General features: G+C 43.5%; 1 protein-coding gene across 1 annotated transcript in view; it reads left to right on the top strand.

Annotated features, from left to right (window-relative positions):
* The window catches only part of VMP1 (vacuole membrane protein 1), a 109822-nt gene that overhangs the window by 64288 nt on the left and 24297 nt on the right, over positions 1-21237 (top strand). Inside the window, exons 8-9 of the mRNA XM_028708698.2 lie at positions 7211-7291; positions 17578-17694. Of these exons, the coding sequence (XP_028564531.2) occupies positions 7211-7291; positions 17578-17694 (198 nt within the window). The remainder of the gene's footprint in view (positions 1-7210; positions 7292-17577; positions 17695-21237) is intronic.

The following is a 21237-nucleotide window of genomic DNA, read 5'->3' as shown; positions in this document are numbered from 1 at the left end:
TTTTTTTTAGGTCTTTACCAGTGTAGTTCCCCAAATAGTTTTGTCCCCTTTGCCAAGATTATAACATGAGTTGTGTGGAAGTCAAACAGAAATCCAGCCTGATTTTACTGTACTGTAGCTCATACCTGTTTGGGTTTAATATCCAATAAATGTGGCGTTTTACTGTACAACCAAACCGGGGGGAAACTCTTCAGAAACCACCTCCCCCCCCCCAAAAAAAAAATTATTATTATTTTGCAAATGTTTCAGTAACGCAATGTGCTTTGTGCAATCGTTGGAGCGAAATGGGAACTGAAAACTTAATGCTCAGTTCTACTATGGTAGCACAAACAGAATAGGGAGACTTCTTATGAAATCGCAGTGCAGATGGACATACTCTTCTTAGTTCACTTCTCCTTTATTTTCTTTTTCTTCTTCCCCCACCCCACCTCCCCTTCCTTTATATATATATAAAAAAATATATGCTTCCAAGTCAGCAAAGGGGTAACAATACACATGGAAGCCCCTCTGTCCCCAGTCGCACATAACCTGTGTGTGAAATGAAAGACAAACTGCAGTTTCCCACATCTAGCAGCTATGATGGTGGCCTGAATCCAGAAGATTCAGATCTCCTAAATGCAGAAATCTTCCACCTTCCTGCTAGGAAGGGGCTTTCCCTGTCTTCGTTCCCAGCGATTTAATAATGGGGAGCTGAGTCGGCTGCTTTGTGCCCTAATTATAAACGGGGGTTTAAAACATTTTTTTTTTTTTAGAGGGCATCAAATAGAGTATCTCCCTTTCAATCATGGATCTCTACCCGTCCCCGAAACTGGCATTTTTTGGGCAATTAGAAGTGGCTTTGCCCCTCCCAAGACACACACTGGATCTTTCCTCCCCCAGCTAATTTATATATTAGCAATTAATCACTCTCAGCAATGGCTGTTTGAGTGGTCCCTTCTAAATGGTACCAAGCTTTTGCCAAAAGGAGTTGCATATTCTCCTCTTTTTTGGGATACGTAAACACTCACACACCTTATAATTTTTAGCCAGAAGGGCAGAACACGTAATTAAACTTCGTTGTTGCTGCTGCTGCTCAAAATAATTCATAACTTCAAGCTAAATTTGGTTGACAGCTAATTCTTTTAAAGCATGCAATTAATTTCTCCCTTCTTTAGCTCGTTTTCACAATGCGTTATGAAATCAACAAATCATCTCTCTCTCTCCCCCCCCCCCCGAAAATTTCTTGCCAGCAAAATCTAGCCATTGAAAACCATTAATATAAATGCACAACTTGAGGGATGAATGCACCATTCATGCACAAAATGCTGAAAGTCTTTGTCCTCAGATTGCACCGATGCAAGTATATCCCATATTGGCATCTGTAGATAATAGACATTGAAAATGCCTTCCTGGAACAAACCGGAATTTTATCAGCACCCAGGTCTTTTCTGGTAAAATAAATAAATTAAAATGTACTGTGTAATAAAACTGCTAATTCCTGATAGTTTTCCAGTTATTTTGGGGGAAGAGTGATTTGCTGACAAGGCTGTCTTTCAAACCTAATAAACACATTTTTATTTTATATTATAATACTTGCCCTTATCTTTATCTTTATATCTAGGACCCGCAAAATTTCTGTGAATTTGTTTTACACAGTTTTCATATTGGGTTTTAATTGTTGTAACCATGAGATCTTAGGATGAAGGGCATATAATAAATTAAAATCATTATCAATCTATAATCTTAAACCAAGCACTCACAAACTCTAGGTAAATTGAAGCAAGATTTACATCTATGGTTCATTTAATAAGATATTCCCATTTTTAAAAGTCAACTTACAAGGAATATATGACAGCTGGTTTATCTTCAGTCTAAAGCTGATGGAAATGGTAGTATGTATGTGTAACATATTCCCTTCGGTTCTAGTGAGCTGTAAATAAGCTTTGAATAGGCAGAAATGTTTGAGCTTTGTGCAAAATCTCCTTTTTCTTTTTATTAGGACCTATTTTTGCTTTTGAATTTTTATGTTAAAAAATCCAGGCATTTGAACTGCACTGAATTATATATGAATCGGGGGAAAGGCAGTTGTTTTCTGTATATATTATTTTATTCATTTATTTATTGTATTTACAATAGTATTTCTAAATGCCAACTCATATTTTTTATGTTCAGAATAATCATATATATATATATATATATATATATATATATATATATATATATGAGTTAAATGTTTTCTCATAATTACCTTCCTTATAAAGTTTGTCTTATCAGGTCTTTAAATTTTTTTTTAAATAAAAGTCTTTAAATTAGCAGACAAAACCTCTTTTTTAAACCATTTTAGAGAATGCATTTTAAATATTGCCTAAAAGTAATAATTTAAATGCTGTTTAATTAGCTAAAAAACCTGCTATCTAGTATTTTTTATATTGCATTTTTCAAACCAAGGTGAAACTTTGAAACTGGTTTGTTCAACAGACTTTCTAATCCGAGTCAAATGATGTGTATATTTTCTGGGATGATCGCATTCTGTAAAAGCAATTTTGCCACCCTAGAGCGTAACATCTGTGGAAAATCTTTATTACCAGATTTATTTAAATGAAGACTCACTCATAATTTTTATATTTGCTCCAGCCTTTAACATAAACTATTGTACTATAACTATCTTTGTTCGAAACTAGCTTGATCCATTCAGGCTCATTTTCATACTTTGTCGTATTTCTGTGCCTCTACGTAAAATTCATATGTTTGGGAATGTCCATGCTTTTAACGTAAGATGGTTTGGAACATTTTGCCACAGGACATTTCCATGAACGTGCTCCTTTCTTTTGCATTGTATACAATATATTATTGTATTGCAGTACTAGATATTTGTAAGAATATAGTTGGGAACTTGGGGTGGGGGTGTAGGTTAAAAAATATATAAAGTAAAACATGAGTCCTGTAACCATTGGTTGCTTTTGAAGTTCCCCAAAGCTGAGCTTCTATAAAGGCAAATGAGATGTAGGAATGCTGAGTGGCTTGCCTATTATAACTCGGATGGAAAGTTTAAGGGCTGCAGCCTTATTTAAGTGGTCAGCAGATAGACAAATCTCCCCATAACCTGAATTTGAAGTCCGGTCCTACTCTTGGGATTATTGTTCTCCATCAGTTAGGCTACTTTAGGTTTCCATTTACCAGTGGTCACCAGTCTTCCTGAACCAATGGGCACGTCAGGAATTTTGAGAGGACGCTGTGGTCTCCACAAAATGGCTGCTTTGGGTGGCATATCACAAAACGGCCGCCGTCAGAGCATGGCGCGACGCAAGATGGCTCCCACACCGGAACGAGCAGAGAAAAAGGCAGGATCACAAAACGATCGGCCAACCCATTGATGGGAGAAACAGCACCTCCATCTGCGACTGCCATATTGGCTTTGCAGAGAGACCCCTTTTGCACCTCTCCTCTGTTCAGCATGGATGGGGTAAGGAGTCCAGTCTTGGCACCTATTGAAAAGCAGGCGTGAGGGTGGGTTCAATGTTAGAAGAGGCTGAATCCTGTGCAAACAGGAACTGAGCAGGAATGGCAGTCATTGGGGCATGGTGGATTTTGAGGAGGTGGTTGCTGAGAGCTTTTGCAGGCTCCATAGACATCGTATGGGCAACCCATGCCATATACCTTAGAAGCTGCCCCTTGTTTGATGTCCCAACACCCATTTGAGGATATTTTCCTCCTCGTGCGATTGGTGTTCCATCTCTGAACAGCAAGGGTGTTCTTGGTACAGGTTTTGCTACTCTGAAATGCTCAGCCTTTTGGGGTAAGCCCTCCCCATCAAGGATCATGTCCATCGCTTAAGGAGTTGGAGGGCTGCTGGTTCCAGCATCATACATGGATGCCCTGATGACATCCGGTGGCTAAATGTGCCTTTCACTAGCTTAGATTGCCTTAACAATTGGTGGTTCCCTGGCCATCCTGAGACCAGGTCTGCCCTTGGGTCTGGCTCAGGAGCGTCATTGGGTGGGGACATCCAGCCGGCAACATGTGGTGCCATTGTTAAAACATCTGCCCTGGCTCCCCACCCATGACTGAGTCAGACTCTAAAAGTGCTGGTATAACTCTACAAAGCCCCTGGACAACTTGGGCCCAGGGTACCTCAGGGACCAGCTGAGCCCTTATATCTCAGCTTGATCACTGACATCCTCTGCAGGCGTGTCATTGGCTGTCCCAGAGCTGAGGTGTAGCTCATTTGACATCAGCATGAAACAGAGATTTCGGTATCATCGACCCAGGCCTGCCAACAGAGACTCAGCAGGTGCCTTCTGTTTCAGCTATGAAATGCCTACTGAAAACTTTCCTATTCTGCCAGGCTTATTCAGGCAATTAAGAGTACAGTGGTACCTCGGGTTACATACGCTTCAGGTTACAGACTCCGCTAACCCGGAAATAGTACTGCGGGTTAAGAACTTTGCTTCAGAATGAAAACAGAAATCGTGCTCCGGCGGCGCGGCGGCAGCGAGAGGCCCCATTAGCTAAAGTGGTGCTTCAGGTTAAGAACAGTTTCAGGTTAAGAATGGACCTCCGGAACGAATTAAGTTCTTAACCTGAGGTACCAATGTACATCTTTCCATAATAGTAAACCTATGTGTGTGTGTGTGTCTGTACATATACATATACAGTGGACACTCGGGTTGCGAACGTGATCCATGTGGGAGACACATTTGCAACCCGCAGTGTTTGCAACCTGCAGCGGCGCATGTGCGGACGCGCGGGTTGTGATTTGGCGCTTCTTCGCATGTGCGACTGCCAAAACTCAGAAGTAACCTGTTCTGGTACTTCTAATAATAATAATAATAATAATAAATTTTATTTATATCCCGCCCTCCCCAGCCGAAGCTGGGCTCAGGGCGGCTAACAACAATCAAATAACCAAATAGTTGAATAATCACACATTCTAAAATATATCATTATAAAAATTAATTAAAATCAAATTGATGGCAACCAAAATACTGTGCAGGTTGCCAGAGGAGGGGGTCAGGCTGCGCCCCAACCAAAGGCCTGGTGGAACAACTCTGTCTTGCAGGCCCTGCGGAAAGATGTCAGGTCCCGCAGGGCCCTAGTCTCTTGTGACAGAGCATTCCACCAGATTGGAGCCACAGCCGAGAAGGCCCTGGCTCTAGTTGAGGCCAGCCTAACCTCTCTGAGGCCTGGGACCTTAAGGATGTTTTTATTTACCGACCGTAGGTTTCTCTGTGGGGCATACCAGGAGAGGCGGTCCCGTAGGTACGAGGGTCCCAGGCACGTCCATAACCCAAAAAAAAATGCAACCTGAAGCTTCTGTAACCCGAGGTATGACTGTACACACACACACACACACACACACACACACACACGCACACATTATATATAAAAAAATACAGTAAAGGAGTGTGCATTAACAGGGTTTTCTTGGCTGTGCTCCCTTTTCTAAGGAATTACCTCCCCAGTGAAGCCCCTCAGGCTGGCTCTTTCCTCATTGAAAAATGAGTTTAAACCTTCTTCTGTATCACCAGTCGTTAGTTACACTTCTGCTGCTGTGTTGCTGGCTGGTTGTAGTTTTTAGTGGGTTTTATTTGCTTGTTTAAACATGAAGTTGTTTTATCCAAATTTATGACCGTTCTAATTGCTTTTAAGTGACTTGATGACTTTAAGCGACTTGCGCTCTTGTCAGCTGCCCTTCCATTGGTCATAAATACAATAACATAAGTTACGTATTTGCATCTTCCAGAGGCCACGTTTCAAAAAAAATGTTCTGTTTGGGATTAATAAGGGTTTCTTTTCATTCCACATTTGTTAAAAATTGTGTGTGTGTGTGTTACATATTTATTTAATATCATGGCAAAAACACAGCTTACATAAGTTCTTTTTTATTGTCATGTTATTTGCAGTAATGTGATGTCTTCAGCCCAGATTTGAGCCCTTTTATTTGAATCAGGTGGTCTTTCTTTCTTGCTCTGTTAAATCTGCCAGCATGAGATTCCACGTTCTGTGTTTGTAAGAAATCAGTCTTTTAGTGTGGCAGCCCCAACACTGTGGAACTCGCTGTCTATTGACATCAGGCAGGATCTCATCATCACCTTCTAAAAACAGTAACCTATCCAGACATGTAGGCACGTGTTTCAATCTCGTGGTTAGCTTATCGTCGATTTAAATTATTTTAGTTACATGTAGGTAGCTGTGTGGGTCTGCCGTAGTCGAAAAAAAATAAAAAAATTATTTCCAGTAGCACCTTAGAGACCAACTAAGTTTGTTAAAGCTCATACCAATTACAAACTTAGTTGGTCTCTAAGGTGCTACTGGAAGGAATTTTTTATTTTGTTTAAATTATTTTGTGTGTTTTAAATAACCTTTTTCCTGATGGTTGCATTGTTTTCTTCTTTCTGTAAACTGCTTCAATGTTTTGTTTACAATTAAATGGTATATACATTTTATGATTTATTTTTTTTAAAGGGTGGGGGAACCCGGCACATTGCTATTTCCTCTGACAATGGCTCCCCAATATTTTGGGCAGGTCCATTTTTTCCTGTCCTTGGTACTTAACATTCCTTTAACCAGAAAGTGCCAAGGGATAATAAAGGCTGGTCCTTTCTGCGTGCCAAGCGTATGTCCTGCCACCAAACCACAGCCAGGAGTTATTAGCGTTTTGAGTGGGGCTCAATGCCTACGGTGGGGCTGTGGAGGGCTTTTTTATGGAAAAACCCTGGCTTGTAACCCTTCCCTTCCGGAAGAGAAAGCTATGTTCACACCTTTGCTAATTGCAGTTAATTGTGTTTTTATGATTCTCTAAAGACTTAATGGCAGTGATGCCAACTCCAGCTCAGGTGTTGGGGGGGGGGGGAGAAGAGAGATCCCGAGGGGGGTGTCCCCCCCCTTGAGTGATGAACATTACCTGTCTGTGTCACAAAAGTTCGAAAGGGTCACTCTAGCAGGAAGAGCTGCAAATGACCATCTGGGATTGTTCAGCGTTTTCAATCTGAATCAGCCCGCCGGATGTCTGGTTCACCAGTGTGTCAGTTTTATGTCCTCTTTCTCGCTTAATAAAGGCCATTTTTTTAATTATTAAACACACTTGCACAATGCAGGGTGGGAAGGGAGATGTGAGAAAGGCTGTGCAATCCTGTGGGCTTGGAAAAATAAACTCCCCAGCCCTGGTTGACTATTTCCTCCCCCTTTCCCCATCTCTAGTTACTTAATTTGTTGTTTTCCTTCTTCACAGGACTTTGCCTCCCGTGCTAAGCTGGCAGTCCAGAACCTTGTGCAGAAAGTTGGCTTTTTTGGAATCCTGGCATGTGCTTCAGTAAGTCCTTATTCCTTCTCTCCAATAAATGTATGGATGGGTTGAAATTGTCCCGTTCCACCTTCCACACCCAGCTTTCACTACCCGTTCCACCTTTCCCAGCAAGGACCTCACAGCTGTCTTATGTGCTATTCTTTATTATTCATCAAATCATCATATTCTAATCCTTCTTTTCAGACAAAGATTGCCCTTCAAAGTGGGTCTTTAAATTGATATTTAAAAAAATCAAAATAAGGAGATGAAGGGCAGACTCTGAGATTTTCAAATTTAATCAAAGAGAACACACACACACACTTGACGAGGAGTGAAGGAGCAAGGCAGAGAAGGCTGGTTGGTTTGATGATGCCCAAGCAATAGGCCAAGCTGAAAACAAGCATTTTATATTAAACCCCTGAGGTTGCACAGGGATGTGCAGGCAGTGGATAAAGACCATGGGCTTGAAAGGACTTGCAGATGGAAAATGCGCTTACAAGGTGAAAAAAATAATAATTAGGAAATATGAGCCTTAGCAATAATGAGCATGTACAGAGTGCACCTCCCCTGCCAGTGAGGAACCGCTGTATTTAATGAGATGTTATTTTTACATTTTATACTTCCTGGTCATGGTGATTGATGGGGAATAAATGTTGGTTACATTTTGATATTTCTTGACTCTTGTTTTCATTTACGTTCCGAAGAGTTGGGGTTGGGGTCGATGGCAACTCATGGAGGGACCAGTGAACTCGGGAGTTTGAGGAACCCTGAGTTAAGGCCATTGCTGGTGCGTCTTAGACAGAGGTGTTGCAATGGGCCCTGAAGCCCTTGTCCCTCCGCCAGGCGTCAAAGGCTAGATTGTGCCTCCCTTCCTTTCCTTTCCAGAGCCTGGTGGCAATTGCTAGTTGGAATCAGAGCATCCTTTCTCCCTGGGATGGGCCTTTTCTATTTCCTTTTCTCATAGGCTATCATTGGCTGCTTGTGGGACACGGGTGGCGCTGTGGGTTAAACCACAGAGCATAGGACTTGCCGATCAGAAGGTCGGCTGTTCGAATCCCCACGACGGGGTGAGCTCCTGTTGCTTGGTCCCTGCTCCTGCCAACCTAGCAGTTCGAAAGCACGTCAAAGTGCAAGTAGATAAATAGGTACCGCTCTGGTGGGAAGGTAAACGGCATTTCTGTGCGCTGCTCTGGTTCGCCAGAAGCGGCTTAGTCCTGCTGGCCACATGACCCGGTAGCTGTACGCCGGCTCCCTCGGCCAATAAAACAAGATGAGCGCTGCAACCCCAGAGTTGGCCATGACTGGACTAATGGTCAGGGGTCCCTTTACCTTTATCATTGGCTGCTTACCACAATGGCTATATTCTGCCTCTACAGTTGGAAGCAACCTACCGCTAAGAGTCACAAATGGGAATAAATGTCGCAGCCTGCAAGCTTCCCCGAAGAAACATTTGGTTGGCCACCGTGAGAACAGGAAGCTAGACTAGATGGGCCACCTGACCTGGTCCAGCAGCCAGAACATCTTCTGACGTTCTTACCCTTTTTGATGCTCCAGCAGGTTGCTCCTGGGTGCCAATCTGGCCTTGTTGAGCCAAGGCTTCCCTTCCCCACTTTGTTGGGTGGGGTACCGCAATCAAGGAATGCCCGGTGCGATTTGTTTAGTTGTGAGTTTTGGTGCAAGTCCGAACAGACATGTTGCATTGTTGGACTTGGCTGTGTACAGCCAGTAGATTTTGTGGTGGTCTGGACTGACAATGAGGAGAACATTATGAAAGTCCTGGTGGGACGTCACGTCCTGTCTAGGAGTCCAGATGAAAAAGAGGTGTTAACGGTGTTATCTCAGATAAAAAGAGAAGCTTTTGGGGGCGGGTTGTAGTTGAGAAAGCTTCATTCTAAGTGAGCCATGATGATGTTGGCATAATTTGCAGCCCATAACAGTTCACCGGTCTGAAGGTCCGTTCTCTTCCCCAAATCTGAAGTAATTGTGGTTAGTTTTGAGGTTCTTATATTAATTTACTAGGTGCTGAACAGCTTGAGTCCAGGATATCTTAAGGATTTCTTATATCCCTGCCCAGTCACTGGGGTCTTCAGGGAAGTGACTGTTAGTGGTCTCTTGCGGCTCAGAAAACACGTTTGATATTTGTTGTTGTTGTTACTCAGACACACCTTTCTGTTTGTTTATATTGAATGTGTTTACTGTCCAGCTGAGATCGGACGTTAATAATAATAATAATAATAATAATAATAATAATAATAATAATAATATCTTTATTGTTAAGTAGTTTTCTCAGAACTTCTGTGGTGTCCTGTAGGTAACTTGGTTTGGGAAATGGAGTCTATATAGCCAAATGCGTTAAAAACAATACCTCATGTTCACACAGCAGACAATGCTGTTAAATTAGAATTAAAATGGCACCACCCATGCTTAGTATTCTGTCGAAAGAACCAGAGTTATTTGTCCTTAATTGCTCTATTCCCAAGATGGTCTTTAGAGTGGTTTACAGCTTTCTTGGTTATGGATGCATATGGTATCATGTTAACCGAATTAGTTGCAAAGTTTGTGTTCCGAGCTATAAAAGAGACATAAGCAACTTTTACAGAATTGTTAAAAGTGTACTGGTTTTGATTTTGTACTAACCGTGTTTAAATTCTTCACAATTAAGCCTGTACCGTTGGTGAACTGCCTTTTATTTCTGAATTCCTTTCCCCAACATTGTTTGGAGTTACATATTTATTTAATTTTTTTAAAATTTGGGCTGCCTGTGGATTGTCAATAAGCAAGGACTTCATCTCGGTCCCGGTCCTGAAATCATCCCCAGAGGGCACAGTCTTGCAGGTCGAGTTGGCAATTGCTTGCTCCATGTATATTTTGTTAGCACACTGCATTGCGACATCTACCCAACCAGAAGGTTTTTTGGGTTTTTTATGACATTACTCAAATGCATGAAACAACCAGTGATGAGGAACTTGTGTCTCTCTAGATGTTACTAAACTACGACTCCCAGCATCCCTGCCCATGGCCCATTCTTGGTGGGGCTGGGGGGAGCTGCAGTTCGGTAACCCTAGGGCCAAAGGCACCCCCCTCAAAAAAACCTTGACTTAAATAAAATTGTCTTTGTATATCATTAGTAACACCTTGAATCAGTACACCCCGAGCGTAAATTCTTGATTTCCTAATAAAACAGCAGTATGAGGAATTCGATTCATTTGTAAATTAACCTTATGACTTTTTATAACATTGGGTCATGATAGAATAATCTCCGTTCAGGGTTATGACAGAAATAGTTGGAGGGCAAAAAATAGAAACCTTTCCGCGCTTGTTTTGGTCTTTCAGCTGGCTAAACCCGTTTTATTTTGATTTTACTTATGTTTCTGTGTTTTCTGTTTCACTTTAAGATCTCTTTGTTTTGTTTTTTGGGAACTGTTCCATTCAGATTCCCAGGATGACACCGACTTAACAGCATTTTGGAGCAGATTTGGAAGCATACACATTAAAGCCTACAGAAATGTACTTTAGAAAGCTTTTCGGCCTGATCCATGTCTAGCCGCTCATTTGAGTCACTCAGTTCAGGCCTTCATTGCATTAGAGATGCTGGATCTGACTCACCAGCTTTCAGTCACCCTCGCATGAGGCATCTTTGAATAAGCTGACTTGAGCTGAAGTAAGCTCAATATAACTGGAAATCATGGGGTGGGAGGGAGAGAAAGAGATTTAAACTGCCCTTGTCTGCCTCCATTTTTACTTTTTTTCTGTGTGCTTGTTAAATTATCTGCTAACTCATGGCCTGCTTTGGTAAAAAAAAAATCCCTTCATTATGACATTATGTTGTCCCTGTTGGCTTTTAAAAGTTTAATGTGCCGTAAGATGTTTTATAGGAAGCTATTAATAGATGGAACGAAATAAATAAATGTAGTAATTAAGAAGCAGCCATTTTCTCCCTCTTTTTTTGTGAGATGCCTTTTGTGTGGAAGCAGCTCAATTGTATTGTTTTGCTTTTTTGTGAGGGAAAATGAGTCAGACTTTGCGCTTTTGTGAAGTTCTCATTTTCAAAGTATTATTATTTCTCATTATTGTTATTGCTGCATTAGTTTATATCCCCTTCTTCCTCTGAGGGCTTCAGCGGTAGCCTTCTCTCTCTCCTGGTCATTTTATCCTAACAACAACAACCCTGTGAGGTAGGTTAGTCTGAAAGACAGCTGTGGGCATAAGTTCACCCAGAGAGACAAGAGTGGGGATTTATTTAATTGTGCATTTGAAATAAACATTCTGCATCTGTTTCGAAGCAAATGCAGCATAAAACACTGGTTCTAGCAAAATTTAGTTCATTTCCATCGAGGCGACTTATATGGGGGTTTCTGGCCTGGATCCCGTTAAAACTCTGGGCAGACCTCAGCTTCATCAAGGAAGCTCACTAGATGTGCCCTCAGACCAGCAAATATCAAAAATGTTACAATTAAGGGCAAAACTATATTAACATTTTTAAAATGCGTGCTTTCTCGTACTCTTGTCCTCATTGTAAGCAATCACACATTAATAAACTTGAACTGAACAAGGAACAAAATTAAAACAGATGTAGGTGAAGGGGGAAATTGTGACGTCCCCCATCACACATAGGCCCAGACCACATCCGCATTGTACAGTTAAAGCACAGCACTCTTATTTCACTTTTAAAATCATGGCTCCCCGATGCTTGAGGAATCCCGGGAACTGCAGTTTGTTCAGGGTCTCCTGACGCCGCTTAGCTCTTTTAACAAACTACAGTTCCCAGGATGCTTTGGGTGTAATCTGTGACTCTAAAAGTGGGAAAGGAGTGCTTTAAAGGTACTGCCCGCTCAGAGCTTTAACCAGCTCATCCGAAATTTGGCAGTCGGGTAAGGTTGAGCCCAGGTGAAGTTTTTCTGTTCGTGACGACCGCCCTGCAAGGCGGGACCGAGGTTTACCTGGAAAAGGATGCACACCATTTCTGGTGAAAGTGATGGGTTTTCCCCCTCCCCCTTCGTAGGTTGTGCAATGTTGGTGCACGTTTTAATTTGGGAAAATGTGATTTGTCTTTTGAATCCGCCTTCCTCCTTACCCTGTACATTACGACATCCACAGCTTAATCTCCAGAACATTTTGTCCTCCTTTCCTTACCGAGACAAGTAAACACATCTCCTCTGGGTTCTGCTCGTAGTAGCAGTGAATCAGTCACCAGATTCTTTCCTGCCAGTGGCACCAGCGCCATTGCGTTAATCGCACAGATAAATAGAAGGAAATCGGATATTTAAAGGGTTCTGAAAGGGACGACGTCTTCCCCAGGGTCTCAAGAGTTTTAATTGGTTTACTCTGCAACGCTCTTCTATAGTCAAACTTAACTCTGCCTTTGGTAACAAGTTTATATGATACACCCCTGTGCTGAAGGCCGCAGGAGGGTTGGAACCAGAACTCCAGCAAAACGAACGCAGAAACATTTGTTCTTATAACTCAATATGGGGATAGCCAACATGGTTTCCCCTCCCCCCGTCATTTTGGACTACAAGTCCCATCATCCCCAGCCAACGATAAGGGATAATGGGAGTTGTAGTCCAAATCATCTGTAAGGTGCCACGTTGGCTAACCTTGGCCTAGGCTGCCTGACCCCAGCTGTCTGGGACCTTGTTAGGGACTGGGGATTGTATTGGCTATTTAAAATGTTTTCATTTTATTCTCATTTTAACACCTACAGCGCCTTTATTGATTTTGAAAGACAAGTATAACATATCCTAAATGAAAAGTTGCAAGCCACTCACCCTGTTTCACTGTCCAATTTGCAAGACAAAAGTAGAGAGATACATTTCCCAATTTTGAAAAAACTGCATTATTATAATTTTTTATATTATTATTATTATTATTATTATTATTATTATTATTATTATTATTATTGAAATTATATCTGTTGTGATCTCACTGTGAGTGCAGTAACTGCAGAAAAGAAGGATAAATGAACCAGACGCGAGTTTTCTTATTTGCTCATACCCCTCTCTCCTTTTTAAAAAGGGAGTGGGAGGGAGGAAGCCCCTTTTAGCCAGAGTAGGTACTGACAGGACTCTGGGTGAATTTATCTTCTTCAAGGAGAGCTGTGTTAATCTGGGCCAAATCCAGGCTGTTGCATTTCTCTTGCATACCTTGTCTAGACTGGGGATAAAGAGTCACATTTTAAATGTGCTGTATAATGCGTCTGAACACTTAGCGCATCAGCCTGGCAGGTTGGATATTTTTACGATCCTTTTAAGCAAAGGTTGACCATTTAGCTGGGGCAATAAGAGCAATAATACTTAGAATGAGCATTTTAGATGGCTCAAAGCTATCACAGGTACATTCTCTCTCAGTAGGCCTTACGCTACAACAACCTAGTAAGGTAGTCCATTGCTGTTATTTCCATGTTAGGACATCCATTGTGGGGGTGGGGTGGGGACATTTAGGCCTCCAGGTACATTTGCTGGACTATTTTTATTCATTATACTTATTGAACTAAGCTCCTATACTTCTAAGTGGTTGACAAATATTAAAACTACCAATAAAAGCCAGCTACCGGTAGTTTAAAAAAAATAAATTAAAATTAACAGTAAAAAAAGAGATTAAAACACAGCAGCAGCTATGTGTCTGGGTACGGTTGCCCAAACTACCTGTTTCAAGCAGTTGCTTAAATAAGCACCGCCTGATGTCAATAAGCAGGGAGTTCCAAAGTGCAGGTGCTGCCACATCCATAAAATTTTCTTACAACTGTGGAGCAGGTATTTTGTGGAACCTGTAACAATGCCAGTGGTTGGACTACAGCTCCCATCATCCCTTGCCCTTGTCCATGCTGATTGGGGCTGATGAGGGTTGGGAGTCCTGCAACATCTGGAGGGCCACAGGTTCGTCAGCCCTGATACATCACCTCCCATCCCAGCAACCATCAATTGGACAAGGCCCTGTTCTGTGTTTAGACAATGCATGTTATGGAGTGCTGGACTGTTATGGGCTGCCACAGCAATTGTTCCGAAGCCGTGGAATGTCTGCGTCCGCCCCCCAAAAATACACAGCACCCCTCTGCAGGGGCGATTGCAAAGAGACAAGATTGAAGCAATAGATCTTTCAGAGACTTAGCAGGAAGCCTGCAATGTACCATAGATTTTGGTACATTCGGTTTCTTTACTCACTTACTCTGCAGAATCAGTGAGCCGTTCCCAGGAACCATTCATGGTGGGGTCCCCCCCCCCCGGAGTTAGTGGGGTTTTCCTGAAGGAGCGTCTCCACCCACATCATTCACTGAGGTGCAGCTCCGAGGAGGGCCTTCTGGCAGTTCCCTCCCTGCGATAAGTGAGGTTATAGGGAACCAGGCACAGGGCCTTCTCGGTGGTGGCGCCCGTCCTGTGGAACGCCCTCCCACCAGATGTCAAGGAAATAAGCAACTACCAGACTTTTAGAAGACATCTGAAAGCAGCCCTGTTTAGGGAAGTTTTTAATGTCTGATGTTTTATTGTGCTTTTAATTCTGTCCGGAGCCGCCCAGAGTGGCTGGGGAAACCCAGCCAGATGGGCGGGGTATAAATAATAAATTCTTCTTCTTCTTCTTCTTCTTCTTCTTCTTCTTCTTCTTCTTCTTCTTCTTCTTCTTCTTCTTCTTCTTCTTCTTCTTCTTCTTCCTTATCACATAGCAGGCCTCCCTCACCCCCAGACCAACATTGCAAGCTGGTTTTTGAAACGGGAGGGAGTTTTCAAAAGCAGCACTTGACAGGGAATGAGAGTCTGCTTTCTGTGAAAGTGAGTGGATTGGGGCCCAAGATCCACGCAAACCCTTGGGGTGGCTTGTAGCTGTTTGGGTCTTGGTATCCCTGTCCAACACTGGGGAGAGCTGTACTGCAGTGGTAGAGCATATCTGAAAGAGCGTCTCCACCCCCATCGTTCTACCCGGACACTGAGGTCCAGCACTGAGGGCCTTGTGGCGGTTCCCTCACTGCGAGAAGCTAAGTTACAGGGAACCAGGCAAACGGCCTTCTTGGTAGTAGCACCCGCCCTGTGGAACACCCTCCCACCAGATGTCAAAGAGAACAATATTACAGTATTTTAATATTTTTTTTGGAAGCCGCCCAGAGTGGCTGGGGAAGCCCGGCCAGATGGGCGGGGTATAAATAATAAATTATTATTATATTATTATTATTACCATGCATGCATAAGGTTCCTGGTATCTCCTGGTAGGACTGGGAATATATCCTGCCTGAAGCGTGACTGCTAGTCAGTGTAGACAGTGCCAAGCCAAATGGACCAGTAGGTCTAATTCCATATCAGCCTGCGTCCCTGACACCCAGAAATAGAAATTAACAAAAAACCCCAAGAGGGTGGTGTGCACCCGGCGCTGCTAGCAAAATGTTACAATCATTTACAGTTGCATGATAGGCTTCCTATCCTAACCTACCACACAGGGTTGTTGTGGGGATAAAATGGAGAAATGGAAGCCTGGAGCTCTGTGGAGGAGAGATGGCGTGTACAATAATAATATACCCCACAAGCGTCCCAGGGAAAAATGAGATATCCCGTTTTCTTGCACAAGAGCACGGCGGCCATTTTGGGTGCCATGATTTCCCCCCAAATCTCACCCCAAAAACGCTCTTCCTACACCCGAGAAAGCAATATTGGGGGGGGGAGGCGCAATCTCACACAGCACCCCAAAAAGCGTGTGCAAGCATGGCCCCCAAAAGAACACAACTTTGGGGCTCCGTGATCTCATGCAGGTCACGTGACTCATGTAGGAGCAGGGCGAGAAGACGCACATCCCGGTTTTGGTGGAACAAACCTTTTTTTTGGCTTCATCTTTCTCTCAGCAGCACACACGCACAGCAATAAATACCAAGGTTGATTTTATTTTGTTTTTCCCCCTTCTGTCTTTTGTTTCAGATGCAATTCATGAGGGATCAGTCTCAGAGACTGACTCACTGGGCCAAGTACACTTGTTTGGGGGGTGGGGGGCTGATGGGGGAGCCTTCTTTTTAATGTATGGCTCTAAAATGGCTGGCTGTGGTTTTGTGCATTTCTTACGAAAGACGTCTGTGAGCTGTTTCTAATCTGGGGCTAGCAAGAGAGAATCGGGGCAGGGTCTGTTGTTTGTCTGGAACATTGTCTAGTTGAGGTCTCCCCAGTTTTTGGAAATTTATGTGCTGTAACACTAACATTCTTGGGCACGAGCCTTTTTTAAATTAGGAGAAAATGAGAGCTCGCATATTTTGTGTTGTTTTTCCAAAGGATTAAGGACTTCATAAGGAGACGTGAGGCTCATCTACTGCAGTAGTCTTCAAGCTTTCCAGACCCTAGACCCACCATTAACCCAAACATGCATTTAAATGCTAATAGGGTGGTGGTGCTGTGTTTACAACCCACCTTGGTCTCCTAGAGGGTCCTGACCAACCACAGGAAGATTAAGGATCCACTTCAGCCTTCCTCAACATGGTATATTCCAGATATTATTGGACTGCAGCTCCCATCATCCTCAGCCATTGGTCAAGCTGGCTGGAGGTTGATGGGAAATGGAGGCCAAAACATCTGGTCGGCCCCAGGTAACAGAAGACTGATCTAAAACCCAACATGGCTATTTTCCGCAGTGGCTATCCACATACCACTGGGAACATAGGAGCATTCTGGATCAGGCCAGTGGCCTGTCTAGACCAGAGTCTTGTTCTTCTCAAGGTGGACTCCCAGAAGCCCACAAGCACAGCATCACAGCAAAAACCCTCCTCCACTATCCCCCCCCCCACACACCTTCAGCAACTAATCTTCCTAATACTGTTTGCTGTATTTTCTTCCCTTTGTTGCTTGGTTTTTAATTGATTTTCAGCTGTTTGAGTAGTTTAAGTTGCTTTGAGGCACTTTTTGTAGAACATGATGAATAAATGCCGAAGTTAATGATGATGAAAGATGTACAGACTGCCCCTAAACATGGAGGTTCTGTTTATGGCTGAGAACTGTTGCTAGGCCTGTGATTCTCCCTGGACTTGTCCAGTTTCCCAGTGGCTGTTTGGCATTACAGTGGTACCTCGGATTAAGTACTTAATTCGTTCTGGAGGTCCGTTCTTAACCTGAAACTGTTCTTAACCCGAAGCACCACTTTAGCTAATGGGGCCTCCTGCTGTTGCTGCGCCGCCGGAGCACGATTTCTGTTCTCATCCTGAAGCAAAGTGCTTCACCCGAGGTAATATTTCTGGGTTAGCAGAGTCTGTAACCTGAAGTGTATGTAACCTGAAGCGTATGTAACCTGAGGTACCACTGTAATCAAGTTATGGGGAAATTCATCACTCCTTTCTCTCTCTCTTAACTTTACAGATTCCAAACCCTCTTTTCGACCTGGCCGGGATAACATGTGGACATTTCCTCGTTCCCTTTTGGACGTTCTTCGGTGCCACCCTGATTGGAAAAGCAATAATCAAGATGCACATTCAGGTAATGGCGCTGGCCTCTCTTGCAGAAACACCGTGTTTCCATCCGGGACTTTTCACGCACTTCCATTCTCAATAGTAATTGCTGTTTCCAGGCAGTCTCTGACACTGGCTGTGTTAATGTTGAGCACTGATTGGAATGTGCCAGTGACGTCACTATCAGACCTACCGTTATTCTTTTCCCACCCACCCCACCTCCTGGGGCAGCCTAACGACTAAAAGCACAAAATATGTGAACCTGCTTTGCATTTTGCATCTGCCGTGAAAGCATTAAGTGGCTCGACCTTCTTCCCACCACCCCACTTCCCCATCTGCAATAAAGGAAACAATAATATTAGTCATAGTCAGTTTATTTATATGCCACATTTTCCACAAATACCTTGTGCCCTGAATGGTTTGCAGAAAACGAACAATTGAAAGTCTAATAATTAGCACAGCACCCATAGCTTTTAATAAAAATTATTACGTCTTGTAGACCTTGTCTCTTGTAGGGAGACAATCCTCTCTTTACTACATGCAGTACGTATAAATATTGACTGTAAACTGGAGTAAAACCTGAGTCCCCTAATTTGTAGTACTGGTTGGCCAAAGTTTGGGATATAGCCTGTAGGGTTAAACTGACTAATATAATCCAGGTCAGAGAGGGTAGGCAAAATGATAACCTTTGAAAAATAACCTCTTGAAAATCATGTTCTGGTGTAACAAGGTACAAGAAAATTTGAATGCTTATCCTCTATTGAGATTACTTTAAGACCATTATGTACTCCGTGAATATTAGCTGCTGTTTTTTTGCTTAATTAAAAGAAACATGATTTGATAACATTTAGCTACCATATGCATGTTGCATCCTGTTAAAGAACAAGGTCATATTGGGGGATTATAATACCCCTACAAGGATAGTTCAACCCTTTCATAACATTAAAAGTGTGAAAATGACAGAGGTGGCCAACATCTTGCCTTCCAGATGTTAGGCTCCATGTGCCATCAATCCCGGCCCACACTGCCCAGACAATCGGGGAGAATGAGTTCACTATTAGTCAGTAGGATAACTAAACATCTATAGGCTTCCCTGAGGATAAATAGTCTGGGAGCTGGGGGGAAAACCTTGCTCTGGTGAGATAAGTTTTAGAGGACGTGCTGTTCCATAGTTGTTGTTTCAGAATGTCGTTTATAATGATCTACACCCACATGTGGTTTTGGGGTGATGGCGTGAGTGGATTTCCCAGACTATTCAACATTGGGTAAACCCTGCATCTGTCATAAAAGTGTCTGATCTCCCCCTCCTTGCTCCCAGGTTTCAGCCAGCGTGGAACTATTATCTCGTTGTGTCTGTTTATCCACACGCATTGTGGTACAGAGCCCTAAACTTTTCTTGTGTGTGTGTTTATTTTTTTCTGATGTAGCTGAGGATTTTAGGAAATGTAGCTGTCACAGAAGATTTACGGCGTAATCCCCTGCCCTCCATGCCAAACAGGAAGCTTCTGGGCTCGGCCCAGCAGCTCGTTTTACTGTTGCGTTTAATTGGCCTTTAAATCCGCACCGCAAAATGGAGTCCCGTGTACTAATGGCGAGCTGATTCTCAGAGTGCGGGTCCTTTATGGGGCCAAATTGGATCCCCTCACATGCGTGAGGCAGGTGGCTCAGGGATGTCGAAAGGTTTGCAGAGCCAGTGGCCTTTGCGGTTTTGATGGGCTCCCATCAGCCCTATCTAGCGAGGCCGATGGACAGAAGTAACAAAATATGTGGAGAGGGCCACATTTAATGGGTGCTTTGCACCTGAACGGGCTTTGAACTTAAACTTGTGACTTGTGAGACCCTCCTAATTTCTTGACTTTCAGCCACACCGCTGTCCTTATGGGGCGTGGACTGCGCCCAACCAAGTATGTGTGCATGCAAGTGATCTGTAGTAGAAAGAGCCACTCACCCCCGATTTAGTGAAAGGGAGGCAGGGGTGGGGAGATCTGGAGGTGGCCCAAACCACAAAATGCTCCCTTCATCCTTGATTTATGGAGTCTGGTGCCCTTGCGGTTGTATCTGTCACTGACACACAATTTCCCCATTATTTTGTTTTATTTTTAAAGTTGTTTTTCTCTGAATTCCTTGAGCAAACAATCCGTTTAGAAACAAAACAAAACTTGGGTACCTATTTTAAGAGGACAGATACCTCGTCAAGTGATAAGCTTGCTTCTGGATGGCACCAGTCCTGTCTGCCAGTTGGGTTAAAGTATTTTAAATTCTCCATTTTGGGGGCGGGAAATGTATTCTGCACTTTAAAAGAAACACATGCACAAATTCCTTGTCTTTATGGATTTGTTTTTGATATGTAGGGATAATTTTCCCACAATCACTTTCCCATGGTCTGATATGGTACAGTCCAAGCATACTTTTACCACATGATTAGATTTTAGTGCAAAGAGCATCTTATTTTCCTGGCCATGGTGGATTTTGATCCATCCAATGGCCAATAAATTAAAGGCTTTAAAGCACGAATGGGAACCATCTGTGGCCCTGCAGGTGTGTGTTTCGACGCCAGCTCCGTTCAGGCCCAGCCAGCATGATGATCCGGTCAGGAACGATGAGAGTTGTAGTCCTGATATATTACAGGTTCCCTGTCCCTTCTTTAAAAGCTGCTTACATTTCATTTGCACAGTCTTGAATTTTGCTTCCGTATTTTGCAAAACAGCGGTTTTTGCATCCCTTGCCATAGGCCATGCTGACTGAAGCTGATAGTAGTTCAGCAACATTGGGGGGGGGGGGGCTCATAGGTTAGTAACTCCTTGTACAAGAGGGGGCAGTGTTGGAAATACTTCACATTCTCCCGGTGGCCCATTTCACACACTACGCAATTCTGAGGGGTACTCACAGTAAAAGTCACAGCCATTCCGCTTCTCCCTTGGTCATCCTGCTGCTGCACTAATCCATGGTTTGGCTTAGCACTGAGTTCATGCTTTGTCTCAAGCCAGACAAAGCACAAAGGCTAACCAAGGTTTGTTCTTAGATTACTGCTTGGGGTTTGTCTGGAGGTAAGGCAAACCTTGCACCCCCCAAGTTCGGACGCAATGCTAGACCAAATTATCATTTAAAAGGTAAAGGGACCCCTAGCCATTAGGTCCAGTCGTGGCCGACTCTGGGGTTGCAGCGCTCATCTCGCTTTATTGGCCGAGGGAACGGGCGTACAGCTTCCGGGTCATGTGACCAGCATGACTAAGCCGCTTCTGGCGAACCAGAGTAGCGCACGGAAACGCCGTTTACCTTCCTGCCGGAGCAGTACCTATTTATCTACTTGCACTTTGATGTGCTTTCAAACTGCTAGGTTGGCAGGAGCAGGGACCGAGCAACGGGAGCTCACCCTGTCGCGGGGATTCGAACCGCCGGCCTTCTGATCGGCAAGTCCTAGGCTCTGTGGTTTAACCTACAGCGCCACCCGCGTCCCTCCAAATCATCATTTAGCTGCAGGTATTTAGCTCCATCATGTAGCAGCCGTGACTTTTACTGTGTGTACCTGCCCATTTGCTCCTTTGTGCTTGGCTACGGTTTGCCTTAGCAT

Source organism: Podarcis muralis, chromosome 15, assembly GCF_964188315.1.
Source record: "Podarcis muralis chromosome 15, rPodMur119.hap1.1, whole genome shotgun sequence".
NCBI classification, from domain to species: Eukaryota; Metazoa; Chordata; class Lepidosauria; order Squamata; family Lacertidae; genus Podarcis; species Podarcis muralis.
The sequence above is the reverse complement of the archived record's forward strand: the minus strand, read 5'-3'. Positions and strand labels throughout refer to the sequence as shown.